The 18876-nt window shown below is 46.2% G+C and overlaps 1 protein-coding gene across 2 annotated transcripts in view; it reads right to left on the bottom strand.

Moving 5' to 3' along the window:
• Nucleotides 1-10301: 10301 nt before the first annotated feature.
• The window catches only part of NEDD9 (neural precursor cell expressed, developmentally down-regulated 9), a 296654-nt gene continuing 288079 nt past the window's right edge, over nucleotides 10302-18876 (bottom strand). For both annotated transcript variants that reach the window (XM_081245729.1, XM_081245728.1), the window contains 4 exons: nucleotides 18296-18397; nucleotides 16478-17704; nucleotides 14812-14901; nucleotides 10302-12621 (listed from right to left, as the gene is read on the bottom strand). In XM_081245729.1, coding sequence (XP_081101855.1) covers nucleotides 12112-12621; nucleotides 14812-14901; nucleotides 16478-17704; nucleotides 18296-18397 — 1929 coding nt within the window. In that variant the 3' untranslated portion in view covers nucleotides 10302-12111. The remainder of the gene's footprint in view (nucleotides 12622-14811; nucleotides 14902-16477; nucleotides 17705-18295; nucleotides 18398-18876) is intronic.

The following is an 18876-nucleotide window of genomic DNA, read 5'->3' as shown; positions in this document are numbered from 1 at the left end:
GATCCACCTTGGGCAGCTTAGCACGGATTTGGTACTTCTGTTTAAGGTACTGTCTGTGTTTCAGTGTCGACAATTAACCCAACAATAACGTCCTCCATTCTTCCCTCCAGGATGGGGTCCAGGCCAGCAGTGCCACGTATCCCACCAGCTCTTGGTTCTCTCTTGCCTCCCTTAATCTGAAGATCTTTCCCAGCTGTGAAAACACTGACAGTTTTGCAGAATAGGCTTCCTTCGCCTTTAAAAACTAGGACAGGCTGTCTCCCTTTTGTGCGTGTTGCCGTCTCGTCGTGGTCGGGTGAGGACGCTCAGTGTCACCTCTGGGATGTGTCAGCCGGCTCAGGGTCTCCCTCCTGGAGGAGGTACCCCACCCGTCTGCCCCTCACTGGTGGTGTTGCCTGTGATCACCCCGCTCCATCAAGGGTCTGATTTCTCCACCGCGTAACTACTGTTTTTCCCTTGCAGCTAATGTTCAGTCTGTGAGGAGACTCAAGGGTGTTTCTCTGCCACTGGGAAGCCCCAGTCACAAGGCGGAAGGCAGTTCTTCCCCACCATGGGAATGTGAGGGGCGTGGGATTTGCGCTCCGTCCGCCTGGAACTGGAAGCTGCCCCCCTCTGATTGTGAGGCTTGCAGGTGTCACAGGGTGATCTGTTAGGGCTGAGGCTCTCAGGAAGAGTACAGGGGCTTGGCTGTTTCCAGGTACTGATGACTCAGCTTGCGTCTGTGAAATGATAAAGTGGCCGGCGTGCCTCCTGAAAGAAACAGGAATGGGTTCTAACCCTTAATGCTACATTTAAGGGTCAAATATATTAATAACTGAGACCAGATATCAGGAAAGGGCTTTAGTTCCCTGAGGGGAGCCTGACAGCAGGAGAAATGGACGTCCAGTCGGGGTTCATACCCAAGCCTGGGAGAAGTTGCAATGAACGATAGATTTGGGGTGTGAGAAATAGCCAGTAGAAGAACTTGCCCAGCCAGCCCCCCGGCAGTGGGCTTCTATAGGAGAGAACGGGCTACAAACCCAATAGGACTGGCCCTGTCCATCTTACTGGGGAACATCTTGGCCTCATAGAAGGAGAAGCAGAATCTATGCTTTGGTACACACCCCATACGCATCCAAGCTCTTACATGCTCAAAATATTTCACATGAACCCGTGTAATATTAGAGACAGTGGCTAAAAAGAGAGGACAGGGAATAAGTTAAGTAGAAAGGATTAGATGAAGAGAAAATTTAGAACCCAGATGGTCAAGCCTTAGGTTACTGGCTACTGCGTTTGTCTTTGACCTTCTTGGTAGTAAAGGCAAAAAGGAAAACATCAGTTAGTTACAGAAAATCTCATTTCTATGAGAAAAAGCTTGTCTGTTACTCAGGAGAAACAAAACACTCCCCAATGCGTAAATGTGATACACCTGCCTGTAATTTGCTTACTGGTAATGAAGCTTTTCTTCCATTTAGCCTTTTGTCGATTTTCTCTGTAATTGATGTTTACTTGTAGGTGCCATAGTTGAAAGGTCCATAAATGCTGGGATGTGCTAAAGCTCTGAGTATCAGGATGGGGAAGTAACAAAAATGTCGAGCCGTTTGGAGAGAACACATGGGGTGAGGGAACATCGCAGTTATCCAAAACCATGGGTTCGCAATCCAGGGACTGAGGGTTTGGTTAGGTCTGGTGCCACCAGCTTTGCAAGGGAGTGCACTGGAGCCTGGCCCACAGGGAGCTATGAGACACAGTCTCCAACCTCAGGAACTTGCAACAGAGAAATCACAGACATCCAACGGCAACAAAAAAAAGGCACTAAAGTAAGTGATGGGGAAGTACTTACATAATGTGAAGCAAATACAACAGTAACTTATGGACACTTGCAACCCTGCCCTTTGGAGAGATGTCAGTGTTTGTTACTTTAAGGCTCCTGCAAAGTCCTTTTGTTTCAAAGGGCTCCTCCAATGTGGGATTAGTGGGGGGTATCTAGGGAGTTAGATTCATTCATTTGGTTAGTCAGTCAACAAACATGAATTGAGCTCCTCGTGTGAACCAGGCCATTAGATGGAGAAGATGAACTCAAGAGGCCCTAAGGTCTGAAACGTACAATAGAACAGGGAGATGTGCAGACAAAGAAGTCATAGTACTGCTGCGTGTTTGTAGAGTACTAGGAACTACTTCAAAAGCTTACGTCCACGACATAGAGCAACGTTGGCTTCGTAGCCCCATTTCACAGGCAGGTTGGTGGCGGAATCTGGCAGATAAACCAAATTGTCCTCCTAGGGCTTTTGTTTCTCCACTGGCCCACAGGGGGGTGACGTGTGAGGCCATCCGAGGGGTCCCAAGTGAACTCTGCTTTAGATCCGTAAAATGCTGGACACTGAAAAGCTTCAAAACCATCCTAGGTGGTGCCCAGATTAAGACGTTGTTACCTGGAGTGACGGGGTTCTGGCCATTTGCCCCTGCGGGGAAATAAAAGACTCTTGGAGGGCCCCTTCCAACAAGGACAGCGGCCTGGGACCCTCACAAGTCCACTCCTTTTGGGTAACTTTTCTCTAGAAAACTTGCCTCCCCGCAACAGGCCCTCTTCTTAATGTTCCTCGCACTCCTTTTGTTTTCTTGTTTGTTGATTTTCCTTTTACAAACAAGATAGGGGTATGCGTTATTCAACCTTCTTTTGTCAAATCTTAGGCCTTTTCTAGTGTTAATTGGATGTCTAGGCAGACAGGTAGGAATAATTGCCCAAGGGCAACCTTAGCTACAGTTGTCAATTTACATTTTTACATCCTCCTAAAAATACACCTGCAATACTCCTTTGTCTTGGTGTTTTGACCTCGGGCAAGACCCAGGAATATGCAGCTTCTCCTACAGATGACTAAAATGTCCCCTTCACAACCATCCTCCTTAGAGAATTCAACTTCTTTCATAGGGATTTAGGTCACAAAGGGCCCAGGCAGTTCTGAAAAACCCCCGTTATGCTCTCTGGGTCATAAAGGAGACTCATAAATGGCTTTTGGATGAAATGCTGGGGAGGGCTGGGTGGTGTCTGGTGTCTGATGGTGTCCTGACCGATGGGCTGGCCAGAGAAAATTATGGGTATGTTTTCATTTAACAACATTTCTTGCTGACTCTTGTCTCCCTGGAAAATTGTCTGTGAGGAGACAAAATAAGGGGCCCTTTTTCTTAATTATTGTTGTTGGGCGATGCCTTAGATCACCTTGTGAGAGCTATGGGCTCTTCCTCTGCAGCTCTCCCCCGCCCCCCTGCCCCCGCTGCAGGAGAATTTGTTTTAGAGGTCAGGGTAATAGTCAACACTGAGATAAAAGTCAGTGCTTAGTGTTTTCAGCTGCCCCTTGTTAGAGGTTTCTTCCCTGCACGTTGGCCTCTACTCATTAAAACACTTTCAAGGTTGTTTTTCTTTCTTTTTTTTTTCAGCCGCAAACTAAATCTGTGCCTATTTGCTCGGGACCTGGGAAGAAGTAAGGTGAGCTTAACGTAGCCTCCTCCTGCTCCTACGCTTCGGGGTTTCCTGGCTGGTGTTGCTCCTTTGCCCTCGCTCTTTACGAAGCCCCGCCGGGGTGCCCGGCAGGGGTGGTGCAGTAAGCGTGGAGCTCACACAGGCTGGTTCCATGGAGATGTCGAGACCTTGGTGCTTCCTTGGTGTCACAATGGATCCACATCCATCGAGATGCCCACAGCAGGAACCCGCAGGCCCCCTCTCCATCAGACACCACGTCCAGTTCTTTTTTTTTTTTTTTCAATTTATTTATTTTTGGCTGCATTGGGTCTTCATTGCTGTGCGTGGGCTTTCTCTAATTGCTGCAAGCGGAGGCTGCTCTGCGGTGCGCGGGCTTCTCATTGTGGTGGCTTCTCTTGTTGCGGAGCACGGGCTCTAGGCGCGTGGGCTTCAGTAGTTGTGTCACATGGGCTCAGTAGTTGTGGCTCGCGGGCTCTAGAGCTCAGGCTCAGCAGTTGTGGCACACGGGCTTAGTTGCTCTGCGGCATGTGGGATCTTCCCGGACCAGGGCTCGAACCCATGTGCCCTGCATTGGCAGGTGGATTCTTAACCACTGCACCACCAGGGAAGTCCACGTCCAATTCTTTACCGATCATGTTGACTCCCCTCCTACGCACCTGGCATCTGTCCACTTCAGCCTCCACTCCTCCTCTTGAATTCAGGCTGTCTTTGCCCTTTCTCCTGGGACTGACAAAAGAGTTTCCAAACTGAGCTGTTAGGATCTACAAGCCTCCTCCTCACTTTCCACACTTCAGAGTGCTGCTTTCAGAACAAAGTAAGTGTTTCTCTGTATCATTATTGGCCACTTTTCAGGAAGCTTTCCCACGTGTTAAGCACCTCTTAATCTGTCTCTGACAGGATTTCTCTTCCCATCTGTATGTATTTTTCTTTCACTTTCTTGTTTTCCATCTGAAAAGTACTTCTACAGTATTTTTAAACTCCTTATATGAGATTGACCTTCACAAAGCATTTCTACAAAAAAACCAAAAAAACCCATCCAAAGGAGTTGATTATCTGGGGGAAGTTCATCCAAATGAATCATTGGTTTACTTTCTCCTTTTTTATTCTGGGACATTCAGGTGATGAGAAACGGATTGAGGAGACAATGAAGTGTGTTTGTGTGTTTCTCTAGGTGCCTTGTGTACATGCAGGGGTATGGGTGGCAGAGGTCAAGATGCGGCCTCTTAGCCTGCTGGTTCTAAAGCGCTATCATCGGGCGAGGTCTTGACTTTGACAAGCAGGGGTGGGACCGACACTGACTCTGCGAGCCTTGTTAGCAGGCCTCGGCCTTTTGAGAGGGTTGGAAAACAAAGACGAACTATCTGAATATCCTCGAGCAGGTTTTCATAAGTGTTGAGAGAGAAAGCAGATCTTAGGGTCAAAAAAGTTTTGGGAAACCGTAGACAAGACAGGTTTCTCTATTGCGAGATTCCATCGAGCCTTTATTCTGCTCCCGTGTGTCACCACGTCCTCTGTGGTATTTTCCAAAATGACGACAGCATATCCGCCAACAATTTATTTCTCAAAATATCTTGAGAACCTGGAATATCAAAGAGCCTAAAATATTGCTTTAGAATATGCATCTCTTGAAGCTGATATTTGTTCCACTGACACTGTTTTTTTTTTTTTTTTTGCGGTACGCGGGCCTCTCACTGCTGCGGCCTCTCCCGTTGCGGAGCACAGGCTCCGGACGCGCAGGCTCAGCGGCCATGGCTCACGGGCCCAGCCGCTCCGCGGCAGGTGGGATCCTCCCGGACCGGGGCACGAACCCGTGTTCCCTGCATCGGCAGGCGGACTCTCAACCACTGCGCCACCAGGGAAGCCCTGAATTTTTATGTTACATTGGAGTACAGTTGATTTACAATGTTATGTTCGTTTTGGGCGTGCAGCGAAGTGATTCAGTTATGCATGCACATGTATCCACTCTTTCAGGTTCTTCTCCCGTGTGGGTCATCACAGAGTGCTGAGTAGAGTCTTTCTCGACTCTTCGCCTCTCCCCACCCCTCTTGCTGCCCCCAGTCTACCCCCCACCGCTGTCTCCATTCTCCTCCTTCCATCCGTCCATAGTCTTCACAGGCTCCCTGCCCGCGGTGTGTGCTTTCTACCCAGCCGAGATCACTTTGATTTTTCTCTCTCGCTGGACTCCTAAGTCTTTTCCTGAAGCTTTCAGCTGGGCATGTGTCCGTCACCTGATTTGAGTTGTTTAAGAGTCATGTTTACTTTTGGTCCCAAACGAAGAAATGCAGAGAGCAGGGCTCCCCCTTCTCTCCTGCCCTTTGGTTCAGAGGCGCAGGCTGTGAGGCTGGGTGGCTCCTCGGGCCGGGACAGCTGCCGCTTCTTGATGGACAGGGCGGATTTGCCAACTCTGTTCAGCCAAGCAGGAAACTTTCAGTGAATAAACGAATCCTTGTTTTTCATGTCCTCTGGTGAATAGCAACATTTCCTTTGTCATAATTCCTCAAACACTATGAAGAAAGTAAATGTGGTTTATGGGGAAACATCTGAAGCCCAGATCAACTTTTACTGACTAGGGGAGGAGAAAACCGTGTTTGTCTCTCGGGTGGGTCATGACCTAGCCCAGGATGGACTCTTGAGAAAGCTGAACTTTCTGATTGGAACTTTTTCTATGGGTCCTCCAGGGTTTCTGTGAGTTGGTGGATGATAATAATTGATTTGAAAAAATGTCAATATTATTAATATCAACATTAATATTGATTTGAAAACAATGGAATGTTAGAGTTAGTTGGGAAATATTTTTACGTCTTTTAAAAATCAACTTTAGGGGCTTCCGTGGTGGCGCAGTGGTTGAGAGTCTGCCTGCCGATGCAGGGGACACGGGTTCGTGCCCTGGTCGGGGAAGATCCCACATGCCGCGGAGCGGCTGGGCCCGTGAGCCATGGCCGCCGGGTCTGTGCGTCTGGAGCCTGTGCTCTGCAACGGGAGAGGCCACAACAGAGAGAGGCCCGCATACCGCCCCGCCCAAAAGATCAACTTTATTGAGGTATGACTCACAATACAATGCACCCACTTTATGTGTATATTATGCAAATATTTGCATTCACATAATTACCTTAGGAATCTAGATTAGATATAGTTCCAAAACAGTGGCCACTCACCACGTGTGGCTATTTAAATTAAATTAACTAAAATTAAAAACAGTTCCTCAGTTGTACTCATCACATTTCATAAGCTTAATAGCCACATGTAATTATTGTCTACTGTATCGGACAGTGAAAATTACAAATACACACACACACGGCACTGATATAAAACATACATATAGCACTGAGATAAAACATATCCATCACACCCAAAAGTTCCTTTGTGTTCTTTTCCAGATAATTCCTAATTCCCAATCCTGATTTCAGGAAATCACTCATGTGATTTGTTACTACACATTAGATTTGTGTTTTCTAGAGCTTCATATGTACATACTCTTTATTTACCTGGCTTTTTCTCAGCATAATGTTTGTAAGGTTGATCCATTCGTGCTGTTACATATGTAACTAGTTCCCCCCTTTTTAGCACTGAACTGTATTCCATTGTATGAAGAGACCACGATTTATTTATCCACTCACCTACTGATGCCATTTGGGACTATGCTAAATAAAGCAGTTAGTTTTGTAGACATATATTTTATTAAAAAAATTTTTTAATTGAAGTACAGTTGATTTACAATGTTGTTAGTTTCAGGTGTACAGCAAAGTGATTCAGTTATATATATATATTCTTTTTCAGATTCTTTTCAGGTTATTACAAGATATTGACTATAGCTCCCTCTGCTATGCAGTAGGCCCTTGTTGTTAATGAACATACATTTTCATTTCTCTTGCCTAAATACCTTTGGAATTGCTGGGTTATATGCTAAGTGTATACTTAACTTTATAAGAAATTGCCAAACTGTCTTCCAAAATGGTTGTACTGTTTTACATTCCTACCAGCAATGTAGGGGAGTTCCAGAGAACTCCAATTATTACCAGTTACTACCATTTTTTGTTTACTTGTTCTATTAAGTACTGATAGTATCTAAATCTCCACCTGTAATTACAGATTTTCCATTTCTCCTTTCAGTTCTATCAGTTTTTGCTTCATAATATTTTGAACCTTATGACTAGGTACATTCGAATTTAAGAATGTTTTGTCTTCTTTATGAACTGACCCTTTCACGACGACATTCCCCTTTTTGTCCAAGTTCTGAATTCTACTTTGTCAGCTGATATAGTCACTCCAGCTTTTCTTTTTAAAAATTAGAATGTGCATGGTATATTTCTCTCTGTTTTTAACTTATCTGTCTATTTTTACTTAAATTGGGCATCTTTTAAATAGCATATAATTTAGTCTTGCTTTAAAAAAAAAAAATCCTGTCTGAGAATCTGACTTTTAATTGTCCTGTTTAGACCATTTACGTAAAAAAATAATAATTGACAAAGAATAAACTGTATGCATTTCAAGTGTACAATTTGATGAGTTTTGACATGCATATACCCGTGAAGCCATCACCACAATCAAGAAAATGGACATTTTCATCATTCCCCAAAGGCTACCTGAGCCCCTTGGTAATGTACTCCTCCCCCCACTCCTCTTCCCTGGCAACCACTGATCTGCTGTCTGTCACCGTGGTTTGCATTTTCTAGAATTCGGTATAAATGGAACATACTATATGTCCTCTTTTTCGTCTAGCTTCTTGTACACATCATAATGATTTAGAGGTTCATTCATGTTGTTTTTTGTTTCACTTTTTTTTCCCTTTTTGTTTCTGTATAGTATTCCATTGTGTGGATATGTAACAATGGTTTTTCATTCACATAGACATTTGGGTTGTTTCTAGCTTTTGGCTATTACAAATAGAGCTGCTATAAACATTCTTATACAAGGCTTATATGGACATATGCTTTTATTTCTCTTGGGTAAATACCTAGGAGATGAATTCCTAGGTCCTATGGTAGGCATACATTTAATTTTCTTTTTAAAACTGCCAACCTATCTTCCAAAGTGTTTGTACTGTTTTGCATTCTCCCCAGCAGTGTATGAGGGCTCTGTTTGCTCCCCTTTCTCATCAACAGTTGGTATGGCTTATCTTTTTAACTTTAATGATTCTATTTGGTGGGTTTGTATTTCATTTACTTATTGTCTATTCACATTTTTTTTTAAATTTTACCTGCTCCTTTTTATTTTTTTAAAATTTTATGTATTTTTTGCCTGCGTTGGCTCTTTGTTGCTGCACGCGGGCTTTCTCTAGTTGCAGTGAGAGTGGGCTACTCTTTGTTGTGGTGTGCGGGCTTCTCATTGTGGTGGCTTCTCTTCTTGTGGGGCACTGGCTCTAGGCACGTGGGCTTCAGTAGCTGCGGCGCGTGGGCTCAGTAGTTGTGTCTTGCGGGCTCTAGAGCGCAGGCTCAGTAGTTGTGGCGCACGGGATTAGTTGCTCCACGGCATGTGGGATCTTCCCGGACCAGGGATTGAACCCGTGATCCCTGCATTAGCAGATGGACTCTTATCCATTGCATCACCAGGGAAGTCCCCTCACATGTCTTCTTTTGTGAGGTTTCTGTTCAAAATTTTTGCCCGGTTAAAAAATTTAGTTATTGGGACTTCCCTGGTGGCACAGTGGTTAAGAATCTGTCTACCAACGCAGGGGACATGGGTTCGAGCCCTGATCTGGGAAGATCCCACATGCTGCGGAGCAACTAAGCCCATGCACCACAACTACTGAGCCTGCACTCTAGAGCCCATGCACCACAACTACTGAGCCCACGTGCCACAACTACTGAGCCCGCGTGCCTAGAGCCCGTGCTCTGCAACAAGAGAATCCGCTGCAATGAGAAGCCCAGGCAGCAACGAAGACCCAACACAGCAAAAAATAAGTAAATAAATTTATTTTTAAAAATTTAGTTATTTGTTTCCTTATTCTGATACATGTCCTTGGCTGAGGTATGTGGTACAAATATTTTCTCCTGGTTTGTTGGTTAACTTTGTTTTCTTAATGGTCTTCTTAGAAAAGTTTTAAATTTTGATAAAGTCTAATTTATCAATTTTTAAAATTATTTATGCTTTTTTGTTCTATTTAGGAACCCTTGTCTGCCTTAGATCACAAAGATTTTTCCCCTGTGTTTTCTTCTAGAAGTATGAGAGTTTTAAGTTTCACGTTTAGGGCTATGATCCATGTGAGTTAATTTTTCTGTAAGATGTAAGGTAAATATTCATTCTTTTTCCATGGAGAGATCTAGTTGTTCTAGTGCCATTTTTTCAACGGACTTTCCATTACCCAAGAAGTACCTCGACACTTTCTTTGAAAATGTTTATAGATGTGGGAAAAAGGTATATGCAAGGTATATTCAGATACTTTATATGTAACTCTCAGTAGGATACCAGAGTGAAAGAGTGGGCCAAGCATCAAAAATAATTTATGTGGTTACGAATGTCTTATTTTCATCAAATATAGTTTTCTTTTAAATATTTCTTGATGTCCATTCCAGAATGAATCGAGCAATTCCCTTTGATTCTAAAACCATGTGAATAGTAACATCCATATTATGATAGCAGAAATCATTCCACCCATCATTTAAATATATAGGCTTTCTGGTGAAGAGCAGCTTTGTTCCAGATATTTGGGTTTGGTAATGTTGACAAATTCCAGAATTTTCTTTAAATGATGCAAAATGAAAAAATAGCACTCAATTTTACTCAAAAATCCAGATCTATAATATTGATAAAATCACCATAATTTAACTTTCTATATTAGGAGTGCCAAAATAAGCTAATATTTAATGTTGAGACAAGGAAAGAAATAGAGGAAAAGAAAACCCAATGCCTATGAAAACAGACATCTAAAATTTTAATGATTTAAAAATAGCCTGTATATACAATGTGGGAAAGAGAGTAATACAGATTGAACATTTTGGTTTGGAAAACGTGAAACGTCACCACTTTGCCCAAGTCTGTTATCTCCTAAGAAATGCACATTATACAATGAAATCTACAAGGACACTTTTCAACCTCTTCCTCGTTGATTTTCAGCAACCTGCTTCCTCCTTCGCGCACACTTCCTTGTAACGATACAGCTTCTTCTGGCAGAGCAGAACGTCAAGAACTACAAGGGCGGTGGTTCTGAAAAGCACTTCTAGGGTAAGTTCCACTGATTATTTTGTATCCCACTTAGATCATGCATCCTTCTCTCCTAAATCCTTTCCTGTTCCAATGATTTGGTTGTTTAAAACAAGCAAGCTCAATTAAGTCAAGGCATATATTGCAAACCAAAATGTTTTCCAATCGGCTGGAATAGCATCATTAAATGAACACTGGACTGATAAATCGTAATTTGCTTCTTGACTTGGTAATATGTGACTACATTTACCCCCCGGGGTAAGAAGTGTGATGAATCTGATGGCTTGTGGTGTGTTTGTGCTGTGCCAACCCCAGCAGATACGAGAGGACAGACTATGGAATGGACGGATGCTGTGCCGAGCTGGGAGACGGTGGTGGGCAGTGTGCACAGGGTCATTGGCCAGACAGAGCTGTAACGCCTAGGTGGGCTCCACATAGCTGCTCTGAGTGCTGGGTCTGCATGTGCATGTTTTAGGGAGGGTACAGGATCAAGCATCGGATTCTCTTAAGAGTGGGATGTGGCCTGGTGGCTCTAATGTTTAGGTGATCAAGGAACTGGCCAGTTGCCCTCAGGTAATGGGGTAGCACCTAAGGGAATGTTGAGAGTCAGAAAGGCCCTACTTACAACTGGCAGATGGGACCATCCTTCCTTTTGTGGATGATCATAGTCTCATGTGTCTTTATGAATTCCTGCTGCAAATAATATATTTTTTGCAAATCTAAAAACATCCTTTGGAAAATCGCATGGCCAAGTCACTCATAAATGCCAGTGATCAAAAAGCCCTGTGGAAACACGTCCTCTCCATGCTGAAACAACCCTAAGTGGGGACATGGCCCCTAAGTACATGCGTCACTCCTCCAGCACCTAACATGTCAGAGTTTGGATTAACATATACTTGCTGAAACTTTCTCTCTAGGAGGGCTTTTTCAACCAGAAGTGAGGCATCTTGCAATAACGTGCCCAAGACAGCCAGTGTTGGAAGGGGGCTCAAAACCAAAAACAAGGCATAGCATATGCCTCCTTACTGGAAGGTGCACACCTGCAAATATACTATGCTTCCCAGACTTGGGAGTGACAGGCTCAAGAACAATCGCTAGTATATGTAGAGCAATATTACAACCAGCTGGTATGTTTTCTAAAAAAAAAATGCAGCATTAGGAGGTGCTTGCTAAGGTGCTTCTTAAGTCATGGTTTTCAATGGAATGTATCAGACAAACATCTACGAACGAACATGAAGACGCAGTCATACACACACACACACACACGGACAGGACTCTGTACAGTTTACAGTTTACGTCTTAGATGCTTAGATGTGTACGCAAGAACCACGCAGGAAAAAAAAAGTTCCCCTAGAGTTCCCTGAATTTCTGAATGTCGTCTAACCCATCAAATGTTAAAATATTTCATTTTCATATAAAATATCTACAAAAATAGATAAGATTTACAAAAACCAGAGAGTATTTCCAGTTTTCCTCAGTAACCCAAGTCAGTCCCTCTTTTGCTGCTCTTCTTCTCAGAATGTCGCCATCTCCAGCAAAGAGCGCTTGAAGAGCTGCGCGTTCCTGGACAGGTCGGTCACCTGGTGGACCATCTCCTGCAGGGCGGACGTGCTGGGGTAATGAAGCGCGGCCGTCTTGGTCGCCAACACTATCGTCTTGAGCTGCTCGCAGAGCTGGTTGCTGGAGTTCATCACTTTGTTGCGCACGTCCTGGGCGGCCACCTGCCTCGTCAGCGTGTCCCCGATGAACACCAGTTTGTGGGCGCTGAGGATGACGAACTTGCTGTGCGCCACGAAGATGCGCGGGGGCTGTGCCGAGCTGAGGCAGCTGAAGAGGGCGTCAATGGCGTTGAGCAGGGAGATGTAATGGGTCTCACACTGGTCGTAGTAGAAGCACAGCAGCTGCCTGTCCTGGGCGCCCACACCGCTGCTGGTGCTTGGGAGGCTCTGGGAGGGCTTCCACTTGGAGATGTCGTTCTCCACGGGCTTTGTGATTTCTTGTTCCAACAACTGGAACTGACTCAGCTGCAGGGAAGGAAAAAGCCGAGTTTGTTAAGGATGCGGCGGTGTGCCGAAATGGAAATTAACCAGGGCTTGCAGTTAAAACGCAGGGATCTTCATCCCAGTGTGAGGTGCTCATTAGAGGCCAAGACTTGTCCAGTTGCCTGGCTTTCCTAAGTTGTGACCTGTACAGGCTGACAAAGAGGATCCCTAAGGAATCCTCCAGCTCTGACTTCTGTGATTGGACACGACTGGTCTCGTCTGTCCTCAGGCTGGAAGGCAGCATAGGGTTTAAACCCAGCTCTGTTACCTACACCTTTACGAAGGTTAAATGAGTTAATATTTGCAAAGTGCTTAGAAGACTGGTTGGTATAGTGGAGACTCTAGGTAAATGTTTATTAAATGTTGAGTGGTGGCCAGGGAAAAGGAAACGCAGGGATCTCTTTGTCAGGCCAGTCACTGACGGTTCGCTCCTTCTGGGGGAAAGCCTTGACTTTGTCCCTTCAAGGCACTTAGATAAATGACAATCCATGACCCTGTTCTACTTCTCCTACTCTTTCTGTCCAGATTTATAAATGTCATTATCCAGCACGACAGGGTAGACTACTGCATATAAATAATGTGCGCTGTGGAAGAGAACTCCTCTAAGGGAACCTGAACGCAGGCTGTGCATCAGAACACTTAGACCCCCAGAGCGGTCGAAAGGAAGGGGCCTCACACAAGCTCAGACTCAGTGTTAGCTTTCTGCCTTCTCTCCTCACTGCCCCCAGCTGGTGTATTATTTAAACTGCAATGATAATAATCTCCAGCGATTGCACCAAGTGTCAGGAGAGGCTCTCTTTTACAGGCAAGGACTATCTATCTGTGACCGGAGTTTAGGACTCAGTCTTCTGCCCTGAAAAAGGGCTGAGTCTGAGCAGGGTTAACCTCACCCAGCTTCTCCCCTGAGAAGTGCACAGCGAGCTTTCCTTTTCTGTAGACTCTGTTTTCTTCTTAGGAATTACTAGGATTTCAACAAGTTCCCCAAAGCCCTGCAGTCTTACTTGGCCAAATGCCAAAGCAAACATAAACAGATACAGGGTGATGCTTCAAGATATTCAGCTTATGCTTTTCCAAGTATGTTCATAAATATATCATCTCATTAGGTCGGAGGGGAGAGGGACTTTCTCATTTTATAAAGAAATAGTCGAAGCTCAGGGAGGTTAAGTGGCTTGCCTGAGGTCATGTGACTGGTTGGCCAGAAAGCGCAGATTAGAGCTCTGGTTTCCTGAGTTCAGTGCGTCATTTCATGTCCCTACACGCCATTTCAGTTCATCTTAAAAGGCCTATAAATCCTCAATCCATTTCTTGTTATTTTTGTGCCCTTGTATTAGCAATACCCATCATTATTTGCCCCACTCATGCCCAACTTTTGAATGAAACTGCCTTGCCCAAAGCCCTTAGTAAATGGACTTGGATATATTTTGAAAACACTGGATCCTGCCCTCCTCCCCTTAGATTGGACCAAGAACAGCCAAGCCATAGGCTTGGGTAGTAGGGGAGAAATAGAGATAGAGATGATAGAGACAGAGGGAGATAGATAGAGACAGATAGATAATGGCCCAGACTCTTTTTTAGGGAATTTGATAAACCATAGAAGGGGCTATTAGCGAGGAAGCTGAGATGAAAAACTATATATAAGAAAGGCTTTGAGTGTCCAGCTGTGGGTTCCGTAAAGTTACAGGGGAGCCAAATGAGTAATCAGAGGAAACTGCCAGAAAACAGGGGCCAAGGAAGTCAATTTAGAGAGACACAAAGTTAGTTAGTAGAGGAAGGAGAGGACATTGACAGTCCTAGTTCTTTAAGACATGGCTATCTTCATTTTCTGTTCTCGGATTCCCCTATTGTGGCTTTACTATAAAACCCGTTTGCTTGGGCCAGCTTGAGTGCATCTTACCCCTTGAGACCAACTGCCTTAGCCCAAGAGTCTTAATATGTTAGATGTACAGGCTTAGCCCGGAAAAACCTGTATTTGGACATAGTCCAGGTGCACCCAGCTAGATTACTAAGGCCACAGACCTTCTCTTTGTTCTTATACCCTATCATGTGCCTTGGAGCTTGTTTATGCCAAAGTGTACTGGGAGGATCAAAACCATGATCTTCTGACGTTACACTTTCCGTATTAAGTGGGAAATCTTTTCAATACCAAGTAGGTTTTGTTCTGATTGAACGTACCTGATGATGTTCCAGCTGCATCTTGTTCTGTTTGATGATATTTTCTTTTTCCAAGAGCTCCTTCTGTTGCCTCTCAAACTCCTCCTTACCCTATTATTTTCCAACATAAAGAAAACATGACGTCACCACTAGGATTTGCTTATGCTAACAATTTCATTGACAGACACGTGAATACTCTTCCATTTTCCACTGCCTTGGCAATTTCCCGCATGCCCAGTTAGGCCCTGTGAACCCCAGGCAGGGCTTCTCGGCCAGACTTCCAGAGTCACTGTGCGGATGAGAACTAAAAACTAAAACCCACTTGCATGTGGGGTGCCATGCTCTCCGCTCCACTTTACCATTTTTGGAGGGCTAACCGTGGCCCCCTTCAAACCTCCTTAAGTGGTACTTTTTCTCAGGGCTCTTTTCTAATAGGTTGTATGCAAACCCATACACCTCCTAACGGGGGTCTGAACGTGGTCCACGTTGTGTTTCTAGTTTCTTTCCATCCTCTACACCAACTTCGCATTTCCCTAGAGGCAGAGCTGGACAGCCAGCCGGGTCAGGGCGGGAGGCCTCCGTCTGCTCTCTCCCCATACGTTTCTTCAGCACAAGGTGTGGCTCTGATCCCCGCCCCCCAGTTGTACGCAAAGGAACTGTGTGTCATAATCCTCAGGATACTTCGCGGCTGTCAGTCAAGTGAAAAGAATGGCAGAATAAGATAGTAAAGCAAATTCTAAGTAATGGATCTTGTAGAATGTTTTAATCCCCCGAAGGGAACGGGCAAGCTCTCAGGATCCCGAGCCCACCTGGTGGGATTTCCCCTTGGAGGACGCAGACTGTGACGGCCCGATTTCCATACGCTGCTAAGTTCTAGGTCAATTGGCAAATGCCCAGTGCTCTTCAAGGTAAGCCTATGGTGCGGTTAGGTTTCTCTGTGAGTAATTCTACACACATACACATACACAGTATAGAGCTGAAGGGACCTTAGAAATTCAGAGGTTTTCAAATCTTTTTCCTTAACCGTGAAACACCCTTCACCCTACTTTTTTTCTCAAAGTATTGTGCAGAGCCGTATCATGAAGTGCAAACAGAAGTGGAGCTGACGCATAGCACAGGGAGATCAGCTCGGTGCTTTGTGACCGCCTGGAGGGGTGGGATAGGGAGGGTGGGAGGGAGACGCAAAAGGGAGGGGATATGGGAACATATGTATATGTATAACTGATTAAATTTGTTATAAAGCAAAAAAAATAAATAAATAAAGATGACAAAAAAAAAAAAAAAACACTACTCAAAATTAACCTGATCTAAAAAAAAAAAAAGAAGAAGTGGAGCTGGTATGTCTATCTGCGGGCCCACTAGCTACTTGGGGAGTCTCCTCAGGCTCGCCTGAGGCATATCCATCAGGTCCAATCCAACCCTGTGCTTCATTCATTTTGCAAATGAGGCAGTGAGATGAGGTTACATAAGTTGGTGACACAGTGTCACGGAAAAGCCTAGAGGACTCAGGACTCTCAGGCCAGTATTCTTCCTACTGGACAACATTGCCTCCAATTTGTGAACCATTCATCATGTTTCTGAACGTTAACCTTGGTCTCGGCTCTGGCAGTCTAGCTACCAGCCTTATAGGCATTAGCCGCAGGCCCCCGCGTGTGCATGTAGGTGCCTTAGGAGTGTGTTTCTTTACCTGGAGGTGGACATAGTCGTAATCATCCATCCAGCTCCGTTCAGAGCCGTCACTGCTACTACAGTCAGGGGGCTGGTCCCTGCCCAGGCTTGGGGGCAGTGGCTTGTTGAGGGCTGGAGCCTTGTGGTCCCCGGGGTGCAGCCGCTGCACCTGGGAGCCGGCGTGTGGGCACTCAGCGGAGTTCGTGATGCTCTCAGGCCCGCCCTTCCCATGCGAGCTGCCAGGGCCCGGCTTGAAGAGGGTCTCTGCGTTGGTGTTGATGGTCGCGGTCAGCTGCTTGGCATCGTCGGGCAGCGTCTTTGCCACCATCACGAACCGGTCCAGGTCATCCCATCTGTTGTGGGGCTGGCTGGCGGCCAGAGCGTTCAGGGACCAGCCGCACTCGTTCAAGGCATGGCCGCTCTGGCTCAGGATCTGATGGGAGTCCTGCAGCCTCTGGAGTTCCCGCCTCATCTTGCCGTGGAGGGGGGGCTCCGGCAGGCAAGAGGCGTTGGCCGTGGCCCCCTTGGCGAAGTGCAGGTAGTCCCTGAGGACCAGCTCCACCCTGTCCACGGCGGCGCGGACCTCGTTGACGTGTCGCTCCATGTACCCGTAGCCCCGCCAGTCGGTGGTGACGAGCGCCAGCAGGCCCGAGACGCCCATCTCCAGGGCCTGCTGCAGCCGGTGGAGCCTCTCGATGGCCGTGTCCGGATCCAGGAAGAGCCTTCTGTCCTGGGACGGGGAGGCGGACAGCGAAGATTCCTTCGAGGTGGTGGAGGACGTGGACATGGTGCTGCCAGTGCTGGAGAAGGACAGCCGGTTGATGCCGTCCACCACATCCTGGGAGCCTTTGGCGTCCGGCGGGCTGTGCAGCGGCACGTCGTAAACCCCGTCTCTCTCTTCGAGGTTTGCTTTCCCGCTGGTTTCTGCTGGCGGTGCCAGAAACTGGACCCCCCGAGGGACATCATAGGCGTCGCTCTGGGAGCCCCCCGGCTGGCGCAGCTGCGGGGCCGGTTGGCTCAGGGAAATGCTTTGGTGTCTCCGTGGCGCCAGCTCCGCTGTGGCGTCCCCGTTATATTTAGTGTGAAGGTCCTTCCCCAGGGGCTTGGTGCCGGCAGGGGGGATGTCATAAACGCCCTCGGGTCTGCCGTCGGGCCGGCCGGCGTGTCTCATCGGAGGGGGGAAGTCGTACTCTTTCTCCCTAAGCCCGGCCTCATCTCTGCAGGCAGGGGGTGGAATGGCGTATCCCTGAAAAGCAAGTGGAGAGCGAAGCTGTTATTCGCTCAGTTGGCTCACGTGACGGTGCGGAAACTGAGGGCCAGGGGCTGCCCCCCTCTCGCTCGCCCTCCACCCCTAAGTGTCTCCCTGCCCTCACCTCCCCCGCCCTTTGACAAGCACATCCTCCCCTGGCCTCCACGCTGCCCTGCGTGGACCCCTCCTGCCTGCACTGCTCTCCTGGGCCTGCACCGCTGAGCACCTCCTGGGTCTCCTTCCTCAGCTGCTGCAGGCTGGGAGGGCAGACGATGCATGAGCAGCCCGGGCCAGGCGTCAGGAGGCCCAGAGTCTCTCTCGGACCTGTCAGCCGTGTGCTGCCCCATAAGCTGCTTCAGTGTTCTGAGACACAGTTCCCTCATCTGTAGAATCAGGATGACTGTACTTCCTGAGCAGAATGAGTCCAATGCGTTAACCCATATATATATATATATATATATATATATATATATATATATATATATATACGGCCTGAGTAAGCGGTGACACCCTATATAGACATGACACACACACACACACACACACACACACACACAGTGTTTTGCTGCTCTGTAGTAGCTCACTTACCCCTTTGTTAGGAGGGATGTCATAGACCCCTTGAGGTTTTATCTCTCCCACTGGAACTGAGAACACGGGGCCTTTCACAGACGACGGTGGGATGTCGTACACCTGAAGAGAAACACCCCACCAGGGTTACCCAGCACGGAAATGTCTTATACTTGTCATTTTTTTATGTACTAAGCTTTTAATGACTGATTTATTTACCAGGTTATGTGTTCCCTTGCTCTTCGGCTGAATTCTATGTAATAAAGGGTTGATGGAATTTTTCTCTTTCAATTTTGTATTCTTTGACTTAGATTGAATATAAAAATGATCTTAGGTAAACTGTCTACACTGTATTTTAAATTGTAGCTTAAATTTTAGGCTGCCTGATAAATTGATAAGCAATAAAAGCTTTGTTAGATCAAAGCCTCGATTCCCTAATAAAGCAAATCCAGAAAACATAACTTAAATACCATTGGCTAAACTGGCCCCTGGATAGACAACCTAAATAAAGCATCACATGACATGTACATATTTTGTGAACTTCCCTTTCCTCTGTAGCCCTGAAGGAAAGCTGCCCTCTCCCCCAGTGACCACATTTCTGG

This window comes from Mesoplodon bidens (genome assembly GCF_964165515.1).
Source record: "Mesoplodon bidens genome assembly, chromosome: 10".
NCBI lineage: Eukaryota > Metazoa > Chordata > Mammalia > Artiodactyla > Ziphiidae > Mesoplodon > Mesoplodon bidens.
The sequence above is the reverse complement of the archived record's forward strand: the minus strand, read 5'-3'. Positions and strand labels throughout refer to the sequence as shown.